Below are 18,016 nucleotides of genomic sequence, written 5' to 3' on the forward strand. Positions count from 1 at the left end.
AAAATAGCTCAAGTAGTTTTAAAACCCGCCATGGGAGATGTTGAGAAACTAAATTTTCCATAGCTCGAGCATCTACAGTAAAACACAAGAGCTACTTGATAGACCAGGCAGCATTTGCAGCAGGTGAAGATTTCAGGTCAAAGACCTTTTGTCAGATCCAATCCAAGCTCATGGCTATTCTCCCCACTGTTGTGACCCTGCTGAGTATTTCCAGTCTGACATGAGGAGCTTAGAGGCATCATGCAAAACAACACCAGAGATTTTACAAGTAGTGCTGTGAACACCCTGCTGCTCGATTCATTAAAAACAACTTTAAAATATCACTAACTGGTCATGAACTGTTAAATTAAAAAGTGTTTCTCATTAATGGCCCTCCAGTAAACATTAAAGCTGAGCATCCCCACAAAAGTTTTATGTGCCATTAATCTAGGAAAAAGTCCATCTCTAATCCGTTATTCATTTATTGAAATCGGGTTTATGAGCAGGGCGGCAGTGGCACAGCTTGAAGAGTCACTGTCTCACAGCACCATAGACCTGGGTTCAATTCAGACTTAATGTTCTATGTGTTTGCACATTTTCCCAGTTATCCCCCACATACCAAAGACATGCAGATTGGCAGTTTAATTAACTGCTGTAAATTGCCCCATGTGCAGCTGAGTGGTAAATTCGGAAGGGGGGGGGGGATTAATGACAATATAGAGAGAAAAAATTGGATTAGATTACTTTAGGATTAAATTGGAGTATTGTGTTCATTTTTGGTCACCGTTATTGGAATAATATTAACCTGGGAAGGGTACACCGAATATTTACGATGATATTGCCAGTTCTTCAGGGAACGAGAAGCTAAAGGGAGAGCAGGCTCGGACTTCATTCCATGGACTGCAGAAGGATGAAGGGTGATTTTATAGAGGTGTATAAAATGATGAGTGGATCAGGTAGGGTGAGTCTTTTACCCAGATTAGGGAAATCAAGAACCAAAGGACATAGATTTAAGGTGAGGGGGGAAAGATTTAATAGGAACCTGAGGGGCAACTTTTTCACACAGTGGTGGTGCATAGAACGGGTTGCCAGAGAAGGTGGTTGAGCCAGGTACTGTCATGATGTTTAAAATACATTTGGACAGGTGCATGGATAGGATAGGTTTAGAAGGATATGGGCAAATAACGTAGGCAGGTGGGACTAGTACAGATGGGGAATGTTGGTTGGCATGAGCTAATTGGGCCGAAGGGCCTGTTTCCATGCTGTATGAATCTCTGACTCGGTGGGCCAAAAGACCTGTTTCCATGCTATATCTATATGAATATTGCATCTGTTAAGATACTGTGATTTAATTGATCTTATATCAAACGAATGACTCTTATTTGGATTGTCACTCCTAGACTAGTTGGTATCAAATACTCTGACCCGGGAGTGACTGAATAATTAAAATGACACGCGGTCCTCAAAATATTATATCCCATATACAATCAATGAAACATAGCTTAGAAAATATGACCTCACAAAAAATTAGTGTTCCAAATTAGACTGCTAGTCCCAATAATTCAAGACTCCTGCAATAATATACAAAGCTTTTAATGTTTGCAATGCTTTTCTTGGATATCAGCCAAATTTTAATGCTTGATGTGCTTTAATGCTGTTTGTTGATTGATGCCATTCCTATATAGAGATTCTTCAATGCGGCCAGATCAGCAAAAATTTCAACAGCTTACCATTAAAACAACTATCTTGCAACATTCCTCAGGAGGTATCGTGATCAGAAAACAATCCACCAGAGCAGTGACTTCAAAGGTAAACGAGGGGCTCCGGATCCAAAAACATGCAAGAAATCTGTTCTCAATTTCACTAATGGCTTTTCAGAAATAAGTTTTTACAAACCATCTATGAAATTTCTTAGCAGACTCAAGAAAAATGGGTCTTGATTTGCTCTTTATTCGTTTCTTTGATACATTTTCTCCCAAATTTAAAGACCTACCATTATTGGTTCAAATTCAAGTCCATTTAAAAAAATCTGACAATGGAAAAGTGATGCCAAATACAGATCCTTTTCCCACACCTTCACCAGGGTCCCAAGGGACTTCCAAGGCTCCATTTTCTCTCGTCATCCAAAAACAGCTCTGGGTGTCACAAGCATCCTGCTAACACCAAGCCCTATCTCAATGCTACCAGCATTCTTGACTCTTGTTTCTCTCTAAGATGTCCATCAGCTCATCTAAACCTCAGGTTTGCTCATTCTAGCAAACATGAATATCGTAACTGCACACATTCCTATGGTCACCTTGATACATTCCTATGGTCACCTTGATATATTCCACCCCAACCCCACCTACCATCGTCCCTGCCTCTTCATCTGCTTATATTCATCTCAACAAGATCCAAAAAGTCATGTTGTTTGCTTTGATCACTAGTCACTGCTGTTCAGCACAGAACCATGACATCCATGTGACAAACAAGTATCTATTCCCATTATTCTCATTTACAAATGTTTGGCCTAAGGTCTTCATCCCAGCTATTCAAGGTATTCAAGGGATCATCCAGATATTTTTTAATAGTGACAGTACCTGCATCTTCCACCTTCTCGGGCCGTTCATTCCTGATTTCAACCCCTGCACCCTCTGGCAAGATTTTTCCTTACTTTTCAAACTTAACTCCATGTCCACTGACTTACATAGAAACATAGAAACATAGAAAATAGGTGCAGGAGTGGGCCATTCGGCCCTTCGAGCCTGCACCGCCATTCAATATCATTCAGCTCAGTAGCCTGTACCTGCCTTCTCTCCATACCCCCTGATCCCTCTAGCAAAAAGGGCCACATCTAACTCCCTCTTAAATATAGCCAATGAATTGGCCTCAACTACCTTCTGTGGCAGAGAATTCTACAGACTCACCACTCTCTGTGTGAAGAAATGTTTTCTCATCTCGGTCCTAAAAGACTTCCCCCTTATCCTTAAGCTGTGACCCCTAGTTCTGGACTCCCCCAACATCGGGAACAATCTTCCCGCATCTAGCCTCTCCAACCCCTTAAGAATTTTATATGTTTCTATAAGATCCCCCCTCAGTCTTCTAAATTCCAGCGAGTACAAGCCCAGTCTATCTAGTCTTTCCTCATATGTAAGTCCCGCCATCCCAGGGATCAATCTGGTGAACCTTCTCTGTACTCCCTCTAAGGCAAGAACGTCTTTCCTCAGGTTAGGAGACCAAAACTGCACACAATACTCCAGGTGCGGTCTCACCAAGGCCCTGTACAACTGCAGCAGAACCTCCCTGCTCCTAAACTCAAATCCTCTTGCTATGAATGCCAACATACCATTCGCTTTCTTCACTACCTGCTGCACCTGCATGCTTGCTTTCAATGACTGGTGCACCATGACACCCAGGTCACGTTGCATCTCCCCTTCTCCCAATCGGTCACCATTCAGGTAATACTCTGCTTTCCTGTTCTTGCCGCCAAAGTGGATAACCTCACATTTATCCGCATTATATTGCATCTGCCATGCATTTGCCCACTCGCCTAATCTATCCAAGTCACTCTGCAGCCTCCTAGCATCCTCCTCGCAGCTAACACTGCCACCCAGCTTCGTGTCATCCGCAAACTTAGAGATATTGCATTCAATTCCCTCGTCCAAATCATTAATATACACTGTAAATAAGTGGGGTCCCAGCACTGAGCCTTGCGGTACCCCACTAGTCACTGCCTGCCATTCCGAAAAGGACCCATTACATAGAATCCATCTGTACTTAAAGTATTATTCATTCATATCTATAGTCACCTCCGCCCATAATTCTGTATAGTTCTATCAAGATTTTCCTCAGCCTCCTCTGTTCTGAAACAAATCCAGCCCATCCATTCTCTCCTCGTAAATGGAAACGGTAACCAATTACGATTACCAATTACAGCTCATTCGTAAATTTGATATTGTCTTTGTCAAAGATCAGCTTTGAACCATACAACCACTCCCTCTTCATCTGCTTATATTCATCTTAACAAGATCCAAATTGGACCTTGCCTCAATTAAATTGCTAAAAGCCTTCTTCAAACACAGACAAATATTACAACTGCACACATTCTCATGGTCATCTTATTCTCTTTCAAACCCACCTCCATCTCTACCAATAAACTTAAGCTCATTCAAACTTTGCACCAGTCACGTTACATTCATAGACAGGATATGGCTCCCAATTAAACACTATGTCCATGTCAAAACGTGCATGTATTTTAGCGACCGGAAACACCGTCATAGGTGTTCCATTGCAATTATGTACTAAAAATAGCACAACTGCATTTGGACACAAGCTATTACGATGCATTCAAACATTTCGCCCAAGGGGCGAGATGTTGAAATTACACATTTGCTGATGACACTGAGGTAAGTGGAATTATCAATATGTAGCACGTTATGAGGCTTCAAGGGGATAGGCCCAAGCTGAATGAATGGGTAAGAACATAGCAGAAATGTGAGGTCACCACGTTGTTCCACAAAACAGAAATGATGAGTGTTTGTTATATATTGAGAGAATGGGCAGTCGAGTTTTAAAGGCTCGAGTTTTGTGCTTATTTGCAGGTCACTTTCAGCAACTGTGCAGGTGCAGCAAGCACTTAGGAAGTCAAATAATGTTAGCTATAATCACAAAAGAGGTTGATTGCAGGTTTAAGTTTGATGGGATTTCTAACAGAATGCCTCTGGGGCCATTTTGCAGAAAACATCCATAATAACCAATACTTTATCTATCTCCTTCTAAAGATCCATGGACAAAACTCCAATTTCAATCAGATTTTGAAAATATTCCATCAAGGTAATAAGGAAGTGAAAAAATAAAAATTAACATTTTCTAATCCATAGTGCTATCCCTGATAATCAATTAAGTGTCAAAATAGACCCTCACATTTATACCAAAAAAATGCGCTAAATATAAGTGAGTCAGTTAATAACTTACCTTTTTTACTATGCTTTGGGGGAACAGCTCCTACAGGGCCAGTTAGTCCTATATTGTCATAAAAATTATTCATGGCTTTTGGATCAAAGTTCCCTGTAATAAACACAAAATTAAGAGAATTAAGTAACAAAACAAAAAATTATTTTAAAAATATCTACCACACACGCAGATTTTATCAATGTGGGCAACATTTTAATTATGAAACAATGTACTGAAAAGCAGATGATATATTTGCTAACTTTACACATCATCCAACATGGCATAGAGCACACAAATTTAGATTTTCGAAATACAAAATGAATTGGCATTCTTTTTCCCAATTGCATTTTTGATTTTTACATTTTAGTTTATTTTATGCCTACCTGCCCAAACCACCTTCCCCGAAACATGACCCAATTAACTGTCCCACTGTTCTACTGTCTGCAAATACTGACAGATCTATTCTTGAAGTGCAATGGTCCAATACAACTACTAATTTGGCAGTAAACTTCGGTCAAGATGGTTTTATAAATCAAACCTAAAAAGAATAACGTGCTGTCAAAATGTAAGCAATTGCACAAATGTTGTTGTTATTAAAGGCTGGTATTTTCAACATGTTAAAACTGCTTTATTTTACAAACTGACCTGTTGCAGGTTTCTGTTTCAAACTAGGTACCATTTCAGGTAACTTCTTCAGCACATTTAAGAACTCAGCTTATTTGACCAATGTAGTAAGTCTTTGGGGCTTTGGCTATGCAAAAGTATTGCCGTGAACAGAGATAGGCAAACTCTTGCTGAAGTTTGGCTGAATGACAGATGTCCCTATAGCACCTTCAGTAAGTTTCCAAGTACTAATACTTGAAATATCAAATACAATAACCACAAAATACATGCTCATTCACTGAAGAGCACTGATTTCCTGATGACTAATACTGAGCAGCCGTTTATAACAAAGTTTTGAGTTTCAGCTCTAAAGAACCAAAGGTTCTATTGACAGTGTGGTCAATGGGGCATTGATCCATACTTGATACAACTTGGAAATTGACTAATTCCAACAGAAAATGCAACAACAATTCTTTTCATTTACAGGCAAGGACAAAATTATTGTAAAATAGTAGTCAGGGAGACTGATGAAATTGACCCAGAAGCGTGGCACAGCTCCAATGAAATTCGCAATTTGGTTCATATAGCACTTCACAACTGCCAGTTCTACGATGCATTTGGCAGTAAAGTCATCAATGATTTTCTTTTCACCAAACGAGTTGAAAATATGGGGTTTTATTGAAACTTTTAATCTTAAATAGCTTAGCAAATTAGAAGTTCATAATTAATATCCAACTATTGAAAGTGGAAAGCAACTGAAATGAGAACAAGGGCGCCATCAAACAGCCACACCACCGTGGTCACGCTCTCATCTCACTGCTACCAGCAGGAATACAGGATGTTGAGAACTATTTCCTCCAGGTTCAAGAATAGTTTCTTCCATCACCCATTAGACTCGGCACACTGCACAACCCAGAACCCTACCTTGGCACCAAACTACAATGGACTTGGTACATGTTGCACTACATACTTCAGCTTGCACTGTTTTGGTCTGGCATAACTAAAAATTGATTGTATTATTATTTATTGTATATTTATTGGTTGTGTTGTTCCTTTAATGTGCGTGTAAAGCTGCAGCAAGTAAGAATTTTATTGTTCCATTCCCAATGCATGTAATAATTAAATATGCTTGACATAACTCTGGAGTAATTTTAATTAAATTATTTATATTTCAATCTATTCCAGTATAAATTATTTATATTTCAATCTTTTTAAATTTCTTCTCTCCAATTGCATCATGCACAACCAGTAGTGTCCACAACGAGAGATGCGGATTATTTTCACTTCATTCCTTAGCTCTTCTTACAATTTCCTTTCATTTAAAAAAAACTTAATTCATCTTAATTTTGCATGCTGTAATTTAGTTTAAATTACCAACCCAAATCCTTGTAAACCTGTTCAAATTAACACTTATTACTGCAATGACAGAAAACCTTCTATGGGTTATGAGTACTGTGTGAAAAGTTGAAAAATTAAACATTGGATAAGAGAAAATTGGCTTTCCTCCCTAAATGTTGGATTGCTTGTTACCATATTGTGCAAGTAATAGGAAAATTTATCATCTTTTCACCTGGATAAACTTGTGATGATCATCGTGACAAAATAAATCATCAAAAGCTCTCAGTATTTTGATCACCATTTGTAAAGTCAGTGACCATATTGTCAAACTCACTCCCAACCTCACTACAAGCAGTCAGATAGTTATCCCCTTGCAAGGGAAAAATTAACTGGCTTTGGTGACCTTTCCAATTCTGAACATCAACCTAAGTTACAAATAGACAAGAATAATTGAAATGTGACAAATTCCATACATATTTTTCCTGCCATTTTTTTTTGTCACTACCACACATAATCTGACATCAAACCATTCTATTAAGGGATGGAGGAAACCAAATAAATAAAAGAGAAACATACTTACAAAAACATCAACTAACCAAAAGCAATGATAGAATTACGAATCTCATTTCATACTTCAACATGTAAGAACGTAAAGATAATCAGGAGGTGCTTGGGTAGAAGTAGATGAGTAAACATGTGCTGTTCAAATCACTGAGGATAAGTAAATTTGAAGCCAAAACCAATGGCAAACAACCGCAGCAAATCTAAGGTAAAAACTTGCAAACGTTTTGCAAGGGCCATACTGTTCACCTACACACTTGACTACAGGAAAGATAAATAACCAGTGGGCAAGTATTTTCACAAATTAGTCAAATACCCATGTTCCCATGCATTTGGAGATAAGGAACAGACAACAGGGTGTTGTGTGTTTATGGGTTCCCATCTAGCAAATTCAAAGCTTGTTGTGGTTAATGATCTTCACTGTGCTGCCATCAAGATGATGACATTCAATTGCTGATGCAAACTTAATTGCAATTCCTTAATCCATACCTACACTGGTACCAATACCTTCCTATTTACTTCTCCATTACATCAACCACTAACCTATTTAACTAATGGCAAGACAGTAAATCACACCTCTGATACTATTCAATGTAACCTTTTTAACATGTCCCCAGGAGAGGATCCCACCTTTTATCCTCACTAAATTGAGGCTTATCCCAAACGCTTCCCACTGCATCCTAACTTGCAGTCAACCAACCATTACTTTGTTGATCTGCACTGTCTCCAAGCCAGCTATGCAATCCATTTAAATGATTCTGGCACACAGATCACTCAATTATCTCTCCTCTCCGTGTACTGGTAAACTTCACCAGACCTACAACCACCAGTCATTATCCTGTCCCCACACAAGCCCATCTAAGCATCTGTGTGTACATGTTCACACACTGGAAATGCAACACAGCATTTGTTGCATTTCTAAAAGGACATTCACCCTGTGCCAATTCTAGCATCTTGCATAGCCCAATTTTAATTATTATGCTGCAGATGCCAGACAAGTGTCATTCATCCACAACTGGAAGCATTATAATGGAGATAAACAATGTTGGGAGATACATTTTTACATTTACATAGATACATAGACAATAAATGCAGGAGCAGGCCATTCAGCCCTTCGAGCCAGCACCGCCATTCAATGTGATCATGGCTGATCATCCACAATCAGTACCCCGTTCCTGCCTTCTTGCCATACCCCTTGATTCCGCTAGCCCTAATTAATGGGTACATTCTTTATCAGAAACACATACTCCTAAATATTAAACACTTTATTTGCAGAGGCATCAGCACATTTAATTTCCCTATACATACGTGAAAAGTACAGTTGTTCATGACAAGGTCTACACAAAGTGCAAGAATGGCTTCATTAAGCTTGCCCATTTTGTCAAATATCAACCATCAAGAGCAGTGATGAAGAGGTATTAAAACCCAAGTTTCCACTTCCCTTATCCTCATGAAATGTCGTAAAGATCACAAACCTCTTGACTGTAAAAGGTCAATTTCTTTCAAAGTACAGTCAATGTCAATTTGCAGCTGTCGATTTAGACTTCGAAATTTAGTCATCTCTTCTGGCTACGAGGGAAAAAAAACAACACAGAAATTAGAATTTACAGACAAAGAATGCAGATAGGTTAGTGATGCATAGCAAAAGGCCATAATGTTCATGGATCAGTGTTGGCCGATGTCACAAATACTAACCATATCACCAGTTTGGTGTTTTATTTACTGCACTTCAATGAACTCATTTTGAAGAAAATGAGAGAAAGCAGATTACAGAATAACAAGCAATCTCTATAAAACACTATGCACAATTTATATACTGAGTCAGTGAACCATCACAAAAATTCCACAACAGAGCAGTATAACAGTGCAACGAGAAGAGCTGTTTCCTTACAGCTTCATTGATTCACGCTCAATCCTGACTGGTCCTCTCTGTGCAATTTGCAGGGGGGGGGGGGGGGGGCTGTACCAATGCAGGAGAGGTTTGGGCCCAATTGGTCCACTAGGTCTAGTGTGGTATGCAACTTGGATTGGTACTGAGACCCTTGTTGTTTATTGTATTTATACAGTGCCCTCCATAATGTTTGGAACAAAGACCCATCATTTATTTATTTGCCTCTGTACTCCACAATTTGAGATTTGTAATAGAAATAAAATCACATGCGGTTAGAGTGCACATTGTCAGATTTTAATAGCCATTTTTATACATTTTAGTTTCACCATGTAGAAATTACAGCAGTGCTTATACATATTCCCCCCATTTCAGGACACCATAATGTTTGGGACACAGCAATGTCATGTAAATGAAAGTAGTCATGTTTAGTATTTTGTTGCATATCCTTTGCATGCAATCACTGCTTGAAGTCTGCGATTCATGGACATCACCAGTTGCTGGGTGTCTTCTCTGGTGATGCTCTGCCAGGCCTGTATAGCTGCCATCTTTAGCCGCCGGCCAATGAGCTTTGAGGCATTTGTTTGAACTTGAGCAGATAGGATGTGTCTGTGGACTTCAGAATTCATGATGCTACTACCATCAGTAGTTGTATCATCAATGACGTTAAGTGAGCCGGTACCTTCAGCAGCCATACATGCCCAGGTCATAACACCCCCACCACCGTTTTTCACAGATGGGGTGGTATGCTTTGGATCTTGGGCAGTTCCTTCTCTCCTCCATACTTTGCTCTTGCCATCACTCTGATACAAGTAAATTTTTGTCTCATCTGTCCATAAGACCTTTTTCCAGAACTGTGGTTGCTCTTTTAAGTACTTCTTGGCAATCTGTAACCTGGCCATCCTATTTTTGTGGCTAACCAGTGGTTTGCATGCTGCAGTGTAGCCTCTGTATTTCTGTTCATGAAGTCTTCTACGGACAGTGGTCATTGGCAAATCCACACCTGACTCCTGAAGAGTGTTTCTGATCTTTTGGACAGGTGTTTGGGGATTGTTCTTTGTTATACAGAGAATTCTTCTGTCATCGGCTGTGGAGGTCTTCCTTGGCCTGCCAGTCCCTTTGTAATTAGTAAGCTCACCAATGCTCTCTTTCTTCTTAATGATGTTCCAAACAGTTGATTTTGGTAAGCCTGAGGTTTGGCTGATGTCTCTAACAGTTTTATTCTTGTTTCTCAGTCTCATTATGGCTTCTTTGACTTTCATTGGCACAACTTTGGTCCTCATGTTGATATACAGCAATAACAGTTTCCAAAGGTGATGGAAAGACTAGAGGCTGAGAGCTCTCTTATACCTGCATTAAGGAGGCAATTAAACACACCTGAGCAATTACAAACCCCTGTGAAGCCATGTGTCCCAAACATTATGGTGCCCTGAAATGGGGGAACTATGTATAAACACAGCTGTAATTTCTACATGGTGAAACCAAAATGTATAGAAATGGCCTTTAATAAAATCTGACAATGTGCACTTTAACCACATGTGATTTTTTTTCCTATTACAAATCTCAAATTGTGGAGTACAGAGGCAAATAAATAAATGATGGTTCTTTGCCCCAAACATTATGGAGGAGACAGAAAATGGCCTTAACATGAATATGGGTCTAATGTTTAATACATTTGCTACTGCTGAGGACGGAGAGAAGGATATTCTTAGGCCATAGAAAAATGTTGATCAGCTGGTTAATTGGGCTGAACAATGGCAGATGGAATTTGTCCTGTTAACTATGAGGTGATGCACTTTCGGAGGTCAAATAAAGGAAGGACATATATGCAATGAATGATAAAGTGTTCAGGAACAAAGGGGCCTTACTATACGAGTACAAGAATCCCTGGAAGTGGCAGGACAGGTAGGTAGGATGGTGTCGATGGAGTCCTTGCATACATTAGTAGGGACAAGAGCAGAAAAGTTATGGTTATAGCTTTAGAAAACATTGCAAAGGCTACATCTGGAATATTACATAAAATCTTGGTGACCACAGCATGCAAAGCCTGTGATTGCTCTGCAAAGAGTGCAGGGGCGTTTCACCAGGATGTGCCCCATGATGGCATTGCCTCAGTTAGAAAGAAAACTGGACTGGTTGGATTTGTTTTCTTGGAGCGGCGAAAGCTGAGGGTCACCTGAAACAGGTGAACAAAATTATCAGGGACACAGATTCAGTAGACAGTTGTGACCTTTTGTTAAAGTCTTTTTGGTTATCGAGATGACTGGAACCATTACTGGAGTATTACTGAGGTGTATGTTTGGGGAGGGGGGGGGGGGGGAGGTACCAAAAAAAAACTTTCACCCAGAGGTGGCTGGAAATTGCAATGTACTCCCTGAGAGAGGGGTGATAGCAGAGCATATAATGCTCTGACATTATATATGTGACAGCATATAATGTAGTATCTAGGTGATTACACAAATCACCATGACATAGAAGGCTGCAGGCCAAGCGCTAGTAAATGAGACATGTTACGGATGGGTATTTGACATTTAGCAAGAACAGGATGAGCCGAATTGCCTGTTTTTGTACTGCAATGACTCTGATTATGCAAACTTGCATTTGGAAATCTCAGCTTTTAGAAGAATCATTGCTCATCTAAGTGTGGCAGTATTAGGTACCACTTGTAAGCTGCCACTATATCAAAAAATAAAATATCCGAAGCGCACTTATTCCCACAATCCAGAAATTCAAATGTAATCAAAATAAGTCCTCAATTAATTTTGATGGAAACTACATTGAGCAAAGTTAATTTTGACCATTCGAAGCAGAGAAGCTATTCATATATTAATTATAATTTCTATTTTATCAAAAATGTGATAGAACAGATAATGCAATGTTAATAAGAGTGTAACAAGTGAATCACAACATGTTCATATGTAACAGAAGACAAATACTTCATGTGAATCTCACTTCAAACACATGATATTTCAAAGTTGCAGCAATTCTTCTCTCCTTCCTGCTTTTAAGGAGAAAAGAAGGGCAGAGTGTAACTTTACCAGACCCAAAATCTTTATTAGTCAAGAGTCTTAAAAGGTACAGTACCAGGGCAAACAGAGTTAATAATACCAATCAACCATGATTGCTGTTCTAACTCAGCGGGCCAGGCAGCATCTCAGGAGAGAAGGAATGGGTGACGTTTCGGGTCGAGACCCTTCACCCGAAACGTCACCCATGCTGCCTGGCCCGTTGAGTTACTCCAACATTTTGTGATACTTTCGATTTGAACCAGCATCTGCAGTAGTTTCCTACATGATTGCTGTTCTTATGTTTTCAGGTCAATTGGACAGAAGAGCTGACATGTTTGTGGGTGAAATAAATTATCTGTAATCAATTCCATTCTAACGATATAATGGCCACCTATTGTCTTCTGGGACCTTGGGGGTGGGATGGAAAATTACCAAACACCATTTGGTAGCATGCAAGTCTTTAACAATGAGTTAATTGGCCAGAATTCTCATAAATTCCTGCGATAGCTCACCCTCTTTGAAGAAGTAGCCCATCATCTCAACAGGTGTTTATTAGGAATGATGCATTCGACAAGTGAGAATAATCGTGGTTGTCTTTTTAAAAATGATTGGGAAGGACAATCTTGAAACATTATTTAAAGGATGAGGATGTTTTGGAAAAACAACTTTTCACAAAATAGAGTCATCTCAGAAACACACTATCAGTTAAGATCCAACAAAACAAGTACATTGGCACAGTATCAAAAGCAAAACCAAAATTATTTCCAATCGAAAAATGTGATGCTTTCCACACAATAAAACCTAGAAAGGCAGCCACATGACTGGAGGGAACATTTGTGTTTAACTCAGTCCAGTCATTTGGACTCTCTTCAAAGAAACAGTTGATGAAAATTGGTTAAAAATGAAGTTATTTAATGTGTGGTTATTCTCCAACAAATGTCACCATTAAAAAATATTCAGTTCTTTCAACTGTTTTAGTTTGTGATCAATCAATTGTGACAAAGAGTCTTCGATCTGAAATGTTAACTTCCACAGATGCTTCCTGATATGATGCGTGCTTCTAGCGTTTTCTCTTATTATTTCAGACTTTCAATATCCGCAGTTTTTTGATCTTCGCTTCCTAATCCTTATTTACTCGTCGCCTTTAGTTTAGGGGGCTTACAAGCGAGCTTAGCTTCCAAAACTACAAAAGAAAAAAAACATTCTGACTATTCCTAATGTCTTGCAACTCGTCCTTATTTATAACATGTTCTCCCATTGTATTATGTGGTAGAGATTACTGCAGCTCATCAAGGGTGTTCTAGCCCTGAAGCAGAGGAATGAAAAGCTCCTTCACACCTGCCCCATCATTTAATATCATCATGGCTGTTCAATGCAAGCTTCAATGTTTCTTCGGTGCCAGTTCCCCACATCCCATCAAATGTTTATCCAACTTTAAGTGCTTCTAATAGTCTAGCTTCCCCCATCCAATGCTTGTCTGACAAAATGGTTTACATTTTAGTCAATAACAATTACCATCTTCCAGACCCTTCTGCAGATGTCTTCAATATTTAATTGGTTTTCTCAGTGAAAAAAAAGAGTGAGGGCCAAAGTCATTGGGAAACCTTTCCTCAGTGCACTCAAGGTTCATGAATGAGCACTTATAGTATTGTAAATCTTCTGATAAAGTATTAAAATGAAAAGCATGTCTTTCAGTGGATGTGTGCACCACTCCTAGTTACTGAATAATTGTCAATTTTTAATGTAAAGTATCAGCAGTCTGACAGAAGATAAAGCAATTTCCAATGAATTAATACTTGTAGAATAAAACAGTGTAGTGTGACAAGTAACCGATTTTTTATTGCTTAACAATGCACTAGAGTCTTCCCAGAGAGCGCTGGCGGTCAAGGACGGGCCACGTGTGAGTCGGACGACCCGCCGCCAGGAACAAAGGAGGACTCGGCGTGAGGGAACGGCCGGGGGGGCGGGGGAAGGGGTAACAACAAAGGAGGTCCTACCTGGCACGGGATGTCATGTAACTTTGTCAGCACCCTTTATGTGGTGACTATTGCATACCTTTCACTGTGACTTGTCAATAAAGTAATCAATAAAGTATTCAATTCAATTCCCCTCTTTATAGGAACAAATATAAATGTCAAAAGATGTGTTATTTCTAATTCCAAAAAGGGTTATTGAAGACTTGATGTATGAGGCCGCCGAGTTTTAAATAAATTAGCCGGCGCATGGCCCTTTGCACCTGGGATGAATAAATAGATGCCTGCGTGGTTTCAGATGCTAATTCAATGGAACTTCTTTAGATATGTTAAGAGAAAAAGAGTAGCAAAGTCAAATTTGGGTATCTTGAAGGCAGACACGGGTGAAATTATTATGGGTAACGAGGAAATGGCAGAACAGTTGAACAGGTACTTTGGATCTGTCTTCACTAAGGAAGACACAAATAATCTCCCAGATGTACTAGAGGACAGAGGGATAGAGTAACTGAAAGAAATTTGCATTAGGCGAGAAATAGTATTGGGTAGACTAATGGGAATGAATCGAAGGTATTTATTCACAAAATGCTGGAGTAACTCAGCAGGTCAGGCAGCATCTCAGGAGAGAAGGAATGGGTGATGTTTCGGGTCGAGACCCTTCTTCAGACTGATGTCAGGGGGGCGGGACAAAGGAAGGATATAGGTGGAGACAGGAAGATAGAGAGAGATCTGGGAAGGAGGCGGGGAAGAGAGGGACAGAGGAACTATCTAAAGTTGGAGAAGTCGATGTTCATACCACTGGGCTGCAAGCTGCCCAGGCGAAATATGAGGTGCTGTTCCTCCAATTTCCGGTGGGCCTCACTATGGCACTGGAGGAGGCCCATGACAGAAAGGTCAGACTGGGAATGGGAGGGGGAGTTGAAGTACTCGACCACCGGGAGATCAGTTTGGCCAACACGAACCGAGCGCAGGTGTTGAGCGAAGCGATCGCCGAGCCTGCGCTTGGTTTCGCCGCTGTAAATAAGTTGACATCTAGAATGGGAATGAAGGTTGATAAATCCCCAGGGCATGATGGTCTGCATCCCAGGGTACTCAGGGAGGTGGCTCTAGAAATAGTGGACGCATTGGTGATCATTTTCCAATGTTCAATAGATTCAGGATCAGTTCCTGTGGATTGGAGGATAGCTAATGTTATCCCACTTTTCAAGAAAGGAGCGAGAGAGAAAACAAGGAATTACAGACATCGGTGGTGGGGAAGATGCTGGAGTCAATTACTAAAGAGGTAATAACGGTGCATTTGGATAGCAGTAAAAGGATAAGTCCAAGTCAGCATGGATTTATGAAAGGGAAATCATGCTTGACTAATCTTCTGGAATTTCTTGAGGATGTGACAAGTAAAATGGATGAAGGGGGGCCAGTGGATGTAGTGTATCTAGACTTTCAGAAAGCCTTTGATAAGGTCCCACACGGGAGTTTGGTGAGCAAAATTAGAGCACATGGTATTGGGAGTAGGGTGTTGACATGGATAGAGAATTGGTTGGCGGACAGGAAGCAAAGAGTAGGAGTAAACGGGTCCTTTTCAGAATGGCAGGCAGTGGCGAGTGGAGTGCCGCAAGGCTCGGTGTTGGGGCCGCAACTGTTTACCATATATATTAATGACTTGGATGAAGGAATTAGAAGTAACACTAGCAAGTTTGCAGATGGCAGCAAAAACAAGGAGGCAGATTATTATCTCAATGGTGTTAGGTTAGGTAAGGGGAAGTCCAGTGAGACCTGGGTGTCCTTGTACACCAGTCACTGAAAGTTGGCGTGCAGGTACAGCAGGCAGTGAAGAAAGCTAATGGCATGTTGGCCTTCATAACGAGAGGATTTCAGTATAGGAGCAAAGAGGTTCTTCTGCAGTTATATAGGACCCTGGTAAGACCACATCTGGAGTATTGTGTACAGTTTTGGTCTGCTAATTTGAGGAAGGACATCCTTGTAATTGAGGAAGTGCAGCGTAGGTTCACAAGATTGATCCCTGGGATATGAGGAAAGATTGAAAAGATTAGGCTTGTATTCACTGGAGTTTAGAAGGATGAGAGGGGATCTTTTAGAGACATATAAAATTATAAAAGGACTAGACAAGCTAGATGCAGGAAAAATGTTCCCAATGTTTGGGGAGTCCAGAACCAGGGGCCACAGTCTTAGAATAAAGGGGAGGCCATTTAAAACTGAGGTGAGAAGGAACTTTTCACCCAGAGAGTTGTGAATTTGTGGAATTCTCTGCCACAGAGGGCATTGAAGGCCAAATCACTGGATGAATTTAAGAGAGTTAGATCGAGCTCTGGAGGCTAGTGGAATCAAGGGATACGGGGAGAAGTTGGGCACAGGTTAATGATTGTGGGTGATCAGCCATGATCACAATGAATGGCTCGAACGGCCGAATGGCCTGCACCTGCACCTATTTTCTATGTTTCTATGGAACCCAATCAGTTACAGAGGCAATCCAGCTCAAATTACATGGAACAGAGAGCAAGGCATTATGTTATTGTGAAACTGTCCTGCAATGTAAACACAACCTTAGAAGCATGAGCAGAAGATCCCCAAAGTGCAACTATAAGAAAATTACACACAGATTAGGTAATTTAAAGAAACAAATAGAAACAGTCCATTAAACTGCTCTCCAGCTGCAAAGCAGATTATAAACCTTAAATGTATATAAAGCTGTAGTTAATAGTAGTCTTACTGTAGGTATTGACGTGTTGGAGTTCACTCTCCTCAGCCGCCGTTGCATTAAATCATACTCCATTTCATTGACCTCAGTTTTCAGTTTCTCCAGCTTTTGTTTTTCCAAGTTTAGCTCTTTGAGTAATCTCTCCATTCGAGCTCTTTGATGGAGCAATAGTGCTAAACACACGGAAGAATAGGCACATAGGTCATTCACAAACCAAATAGATGTCCAAATAATGCATATTCATCCAAGGTTGATGGGTCACCCAACATTTCAATTATCCCAGCGAATGAAATGCTGAACAAAATAATAATCCATTTCAAAAATTATCCTCTCATCGCTCAGAAGCTTCTATAATGAATGATGTACCCAAAATATTTACTTGTATGTGCATGGACTGGAAAAAATAATGCTTAAGATTTTAGTTGATATCAAGTAAGGAATTTACTTCCAGCAGATTATTCATAACCCGCTTAAATAGCAGCATCACTGCCAGAAGATGCAAAGTCGGCATTTTTTAATTACTGAAGATTATAATGACTGAATGATTAAGAAATCCATCCCCTTGGGAATAGACTATAAATTATCATTCGGTACCAAGATTATCACTTTATAATCACAAGAAGAGTAACATTTTGCAACAACTCTCCTCCAAAAATATGTATATGAATGCACGAAGTATAAGAAGTAAAGTAGATGAGCTTGAGGCTCAGTTAGAGGTTGGTAGATATGACATTGTGGGGATTACAGAGACGTGGCTGCAGGAGGATCGGGCCTGGGAACTTAATATTCACGGTTATATATCCTATAGAAAGGACAGGCAGGTGGGCAGAGGCGGTGGGGTAGCTCTGCTTGTGAGGGATGAAATTCAGCCAGAGGATTGGGAAACTTTCATAGGACAACAGAAGGTAACAAAACGGGCAATACGGGCTGAAAAGATGAAGTACGAGGGGAAGGTGGCCAAGAATATAAAGAAGGACAGTAAAATCTTCTTTAGATATGTTAAGAGAAAAAGAGTAGCAAA

At 40.0% G+C, this 18,016-nt stretch overlaps 1 protein-coding gene across 3 annotated transcripts in view; it reads right to left on the minus strand.

Annotated features, from left to right (window-relative positions):
* The window catches only part of tab3 (TGF-beta activated kinase 1 (MAP3K7) binding protein 3), a 56,656-nt gene that overhangs the window by 23,785 nt on the left and 14,855 nt on the right, over positions 1-18,016 (minus strand). For all 3 annotated transcript variants that reach the window (XM_078408868.1, XM_078408867.1, XM_078408866.1), the window contains exons 4-6: positions 17,008-17,168; positions 8,889-8,982; positions 4,933-5,025 (exon numbers count right to left, since the gene is read on the minus strand). In XM_078408868.1, coding sequence (XP_078264994.1) covers positions 4,933-5,025; positions 8,889-8,982; positions 17,008-17,168 — 348 coding nt within the window. The remainder of the gene's footprint in view (positions 1-4,932; positions 5,026-8,888; positions 8,983-17,007; positions 17,169-18,016) is intronic.

The sequence above is a fragment of the Rhinoraja longicauda genome, chromosome 12 (assembly GCF_053455715.1).
Source record: "Rhinoraja longicauda isolate Sanriku21f chromosome 12, sRhiLon1.1, whole genome shotgun sequence".
Taxonomy (NCBI): domain Eukaryota; kingdom Metazoa; phylum Chordata; class Chondrichthyes; order Rajiformes; family Arhynchobatidae; genus Rhinoraja; species Rhinoraja longicauda.